At 40.8% G+C, this 5,592-nt stretch overlaps 1 protein-coding gene across 4 annotated transcripts in view; it reads right to left on the bottom strand.

Moving 5' to 3' along the window:
• Positions 1 to 5,592, bottom strand: part of LOC125259282 (janus kinase and microtubule-interacting protein 3-like) — a 9,848-nt gene extending 4,256 nt beyond the window's left edge. For 2 of the 4 annotated variants that reach the window (XM_048176830.1, XM_048176829.1), the window contains exons 1-6: positions 5,426 to 5,526; positions 4,202 to 4,321; positions 2,468 to 2,593; positions 2,039 to 2,122; positions 148 to 210; positions 1 to 49 (exon numbers count right to left, since the gene is read on the bottom strand). The exon at positions 1 to 49 is cut by the window's left edge and continues 50 nt beyond it. In XM_048176830.1, coding sequence (XP_048032787.1) covers positions 1 to 49; positions 148 to 210; positions 2,039 to 2,122; positions 2,468 to 2,593; positions 4,202 to 4,321; positions 5,426 to 5,497 — 514 coding nt within the window. In that variant the 5' untranslated portion in view covers positions 5,498 to 5,526. The other 2 variants (XM_048176831.1, XM_048176832.1) reach the window with 2 other exon arrangements.

Genomic DNA, 5,592 nt, shown 5'->3' with positions numbered 1-5,592 from the left:
CCCGAACCTCGGAGCGTAAGCGCGTTTCACGCTGCTCCAGCGATGCTATCTACCACACACACACACACACACACACACACACACACCGGAGCAATGTTAAGGGTTTGTGTTTGAGTGTGTGTGTATTCGAGGACACAACGGCTGTACCTTCTCTCTGAGCTCCTGATTCACCCTGATGAGGTTCTGCTTCTCCTCCGCCCACCTCGAGTCCTGCAGCACACGAACACACACACAAACACACACACCACTACAGTTACACTACTAATACTTGTCTAACACTCCTATTCATCACTACACACTAATCACACACACTCATTCACTCATGTCAATCAAAAACAACAAATAAATAACAAATAATAAGTCTGAAACATTCAGCTCAACATGAACAGAGCGCACACACACACACACACACACACACACAGAAAAAAAAATCAAATGAGGAGTTAAAGATGGAGAAACGGCTGAGATTTATTAGGCCACATGCAGGAAAAGCCAATTCATATTTTACAGGAAAAGGAAGCTCAAGCAACCAATGAGAGATGAGCAGAGAACAGAAGAGGAACACATGCAGGAGCAGCTGACCAATGACAAACAACCAATCATCAAGCATTAGCATAATCCTGTACTCCTGAGCATCAGTGGATCTCAACCTTCTGACTCCAAACACTGTCCACCACAACATCTGAAGGTCCTTCAACTAAAAGATTATGTTTCTTGGCATCCAGAAAGGTGAATATCTGTTATAAAAATAATGACTTTAGCTGTTTTAGCTTGTTTTGTCTATGATTTTGAGCCGCTGGTTGAGATCCACAGTAATCATGTTTTCAGAACACACTGATGCACCTTCCCACAATGCAATGCATTTCCATTATCAGTGTGATGGATGAACTGGAAATAAAACAAACTTTGATTTTTAAACTTTTTCTAAATGTATTATTTGATCAAACCGCCAGTTTGAACAAAAATTGATTAAAATTGCACACTTTTATTTCTGGAATGATATCTGGACATCATTCACAGAATATGATGATCATGCAGGAGTGAATTATTTCTCAGTTCTGTTTTACATACTATATTTAAAGGGTCGTGAAACACTAAACGTTTTTAGTTGTTTTTGTCGCACATCATAGAAGAATTCAGCTCAACACTGGGAGTAAAAACTCTCCGGAGGGAAAGAGATGTTTGAGAGCTACAGGCTGTTAACAGATCTTATATTCTTTTGTTGAAGCCATCTGTAAGTAATATTTCAATTATTTTTTTAAAATAAATGTGTTTAACAGCAGAATTATGATGACACACTACATTACCCATGATGCTGTAGAGAGAATTCAACCAATCAGATTGTAGCGGAGAGAGAATCGTACCAAAACAAAAAGAATATCCAAAGATTGCAATGATTATGTCACTGTGAATGACATCATCAAGTGCTCAAAATACTTCAATATTTGTGCATGTGTACATATTATGATATATGTATATATATATATAGAGAGGGTGAATTCATGGTGATTGGGACACTTTTTGCCATTGAGATGAATTGGAAAAGTGTCCCAATCAACCTGAATTCACCCTATATATATATATATATATATATATGCATATTTTGCATTAAACTTTAAATATATTGTTTCTGTTTCTGACTCTTTAAACATCCCTATGGGAAAATGTATGGTGTCTCATGACCCTTTGAAAACAGTAGGCAGATCAGCGATATATTTGTGTCCTCGTTCTCAAGGTTAGGAGACGCCAGGACACAAATAACACCAAAACTGAGTTGATTGATCTGAATAAAATATACAGCATAAACCTGTATAACCTGTATTTTAACACACAAGAGTCTTGCACCGGTCAGCTGAAGTAAATGTAAAGAAATAAGGAATTTGACTTTGACAGAATCTTGCGGGTGAAGTCACATGATTTGGAGCCACATCCTCTCTGTGTAGCGCCAGCACACAAGCATGGCTGTCAGAAAGACCAGCAGCGAGGCCAATGTGACTGGAGTCAGGGGTGTCTTCTCCCCGCCCGCTGTCTTATTTACCTGCCCCTTCTCTGCCAGGCTCCGCTCCAGGTCAGCAATCCGTGCCTGACAGCCAATCAGCTCCGTCTGCAGCTGCTCCCGCGTCTGACGGACAGAGCACAGAGCCAATCAAAGAGCCAGCCTAGGGCACGCGTACGCAGAAACATGGACTATATCGGCTTCTTTTGAATTTCAAATCAATTATTAATTTTGGTAAGGAATTTTCTGAGGCAGGAATTTTCGGCCATGCTTGCTACAATGCTGGCTGTGACCGATCGACAGCTGAGTGGAATTTAGTGTGGGAAAGGAGATTCTGAGAAGGTCTTGAAGTTCAATTCAACTGGATTTAAACACTGATTGAGATTTAAAATAAATATGGGAAAGAAAAGGATCCTTCAGAATGTCCCGTGTGGCGCGGTCAGGCATGCGTCTGTGGGGTCGCGACCTCACCCTGCAGTGCCTCTCGGGGTCCAGCGGTCCCGCCGTCTCCTGCAGAAGGGCGTACGCTCGCTGCAGCGCCTGGTACTCGCGCGTCAGCTGACGGAACCGCAGCTCCGCCTCCTCCCGGGAGAAGCCCTGCCCGACAACAGAAGCAGTCCCGAGTGTCACATCTGTCATTCCCAGATATCATCATATGAAATCAGTGCAGATTCACCCTCATAAATCAGGATAAAAATAGATATCTATATTTGCAGTGTGAATATCTTTTGGAAATGAGCTGAAACGACATCAGGACAAGCGATAATATGAGAATAAATTCTAAAATTGTGCATTAAAAAACGTAGATCACATGACAGCGTTTATTGCGTTTCGTCTGACGCTCTGAGACAAACTCATTCATGATGGAGGAAAAAGAGCCTGAATATTTTACACCAATTTTCCAGGAAGTGATGATTTTGTTTTTTGATTTTGATTTTGTTTATTCACAAATGTTTTATGTCATATTCCAGTTAAATTTACACAAAATGTTACTTTTATTCAGATCAAGTCAAATTTATTTGCATAGCTCTTTTCACAACACACACTTTTCAGAAAATCATGATGTTTATAATTTATCTTTATAAAATACCTTATAATCAGATTTATCATATTAAATCAGGGCGATAATACAGTTTATATTCTGTGACGATACAAACAGTCAAGCAGTTGAGTTTGATATATGTTCGTCATCGTCATGTTTGCAAGCTGGATATAATATATATTACAGCTTTATACACAGAAGTTTACATTTTACAACAGTTTAAACAGTAGATCATTGTTAGGGAGTGAAATCGTATCTAACGAAGCGCAGCACACTGGAGTGAACACTAGGAGAACACACTGTGAAGGGAGGATCTTAATGACTCGCTGTTAATCCCGCGGCTCGTTAACGAGATCTGCAGGTACTGATGAACGAGAGAACGCCTCGTGATCCCTGGAGCACCTCTGACCGAACAACACACACTCTCTCCGAACCCTGACATCAACACACACTTTCAGAAGAACATCAGATTGTTGTTAATGTTTTTCGTGGCGCTGCTGAAGAAGTTGTTTTGTGTTTTACAGAGTTCAGGGTTGATGCAGGATTCTTTCTTACATATGCTTTATGAGTTTGTATTTTAAGCACAATAATATCATGTTTCTCCTCAGTAAGACACACTATCTGATGTATTATTCGTGTCCGTCGAGCAAAAGTAAAGAGTACAAGAGTAAGTGCGTTTGGTTCATATGTGCACTACTGTTCAAACGTTTGGGGTCAAAAGAAGAAAGAAATTAATACTTTTATTCATCAAGGACGCATTAAATTGATCAAAAGTTAAACACATTTATAGTGTTACAAAAGATTCTATTTCAAATAAATTCTATTTTGATCTTTCTATTGATTTAAGAATCCTGAAGAATAAAATGTATGACGGATTTCACAAAAATATTAATGTTTTCAACACTGATAATAATCATAAATGTTTCTTGAGCATCAAATCATCATATCAGAATGATTTCTGAAGGATCATGTGACACTGAAGACTGGAGTAATGATGCTGAAAATTCAGGAATAAATTACACTTTACTATATATTCACATAGAAAACAGCTGATTTACACTGGAATAATATTTCACTATTTTACTGTATTTTTGATCAAACAAGTGAAGTCTTGCCGATCATGAGAAACATTAGTGTTCATGCAGGTGTAAATCATGACATACGTCTTCGAGGTCCTCTTCGGGGGTGGCGGGCGTGTGATCCGTGTTATATGACGTCAGAGACGACGTTTCAGAATCCACAGATTCTTCATCAAATCCAAAATATGTCTCCACAACATGCCTCTGAAAGAGAGAATCATGTGTTCAGATGAAATAAATCATTCACTAACCCACAATACACCAGAACACCAAACACCTCCTCTCTTCAGGTCACACAGAGAAAACAAGTGTGAACGCTGGTAACATGTGACCTGCCCAGAGCAGCATCACATGATCATCTCTGCTTCTTCTGGCATTAAGTGCATTACTGCAGATGATTATTTTCACAGACTGAAGGATCAAAGTTCATGTCAGCAGATTCAGTGAGCACAGCTTGACTCGCTTCTGAATCGTTAAATAAAATCGTACTTCATGATGCTCATTAATAAAGTGTCAGATCTTACCATCGTGTTTGTAGGTCATCTCCTGACAGCCGGAGAAATACAGACACACCAGAGCGCACAGACACAGGAACATGGAGAGGTACAGCACCAGCAGGAAGTACTCTGGCATACTGAGCGTCTAAAAACACCCCCCAAAACCCTCTCGAAGCATCTTCCTCGGAGCCACTCGTGTGTGTGTGTGTGTGTGTGTGTGTGTGTCACGCCAGAGTCTGATGCTCCTCGCTTACGTGAGTTTATAGTCATGTCCGCTGACTCCACCTCCTTAGCAACAGTTCTGGAGAACCAACAACTACAGCACAGCCCACAGCGCCTCACACACACACACACACACACACACACACACACACACACACACACACACACACACACACACACACACACACACACAGGTGTACCTGTAGAATCACACACACTTATCTCATTCACTCGGGATCATCCTCAAATGTTCCTAAGGAGGTTTTGTCAGATTCAGGGACAAATTTGTACAAAGTAAATCCAAACTGAGGGTTAGAGACTTCTGCGTATACAGACTCTTCAGCTGTGACAATGTGGTTTGTGGTTGTTCGGGGGACTGACGTAACCTTTTACACAAGAAAAGAAATCTGGAGAATGCACGAGAAAGAGAAGAGAAGCGGAAGGACTCGAGAGGCCAATTAAAGTGCGGCGTAACGGCGCTCACACACTCCTCAGAGGAGACGGTTGCTTAGAGACGGAGTCCGTACGCTTCACAGAGTAACCAGATAAACTTCCTCAGACGTCTCTATGAATGACAGGACTCGCTCACCTTCGGTAACTTGATGTTTTTCCGCCTGTTCTTTTTGTTGATTATCAGCCGGTCCCGCTCCTGAAAGCACATCCAGACGTCTCCGTAAACACTTTAGATTAGGGTCCAGTTCTCACTGTTAACTAGTGGCTTATTATCAGCACATTACTGAGATATTGACTGTTTAT

The sequence above is a fragment of the Megalobrama amblycephala genome, linkage group LG23 (genome assembly GCF_018812025.1).
Source record: "Megalobrama amblycephala isolate DHTTF-2021 linkage group LG23, ASM1881202v1, whole genome shotgun sequence".
NCBI lineage: Eukaryota > Metazoa > Chordata > Actinopteri > Cypriniformes > Xenocyprididae > Megalobrama > Megalobrama amblycephala.
The sequence above is the reverse complement of the archived record's forward strand: the minus strand, read 5'-3'. Positions and strand labels throughout refer to the sequence as shown.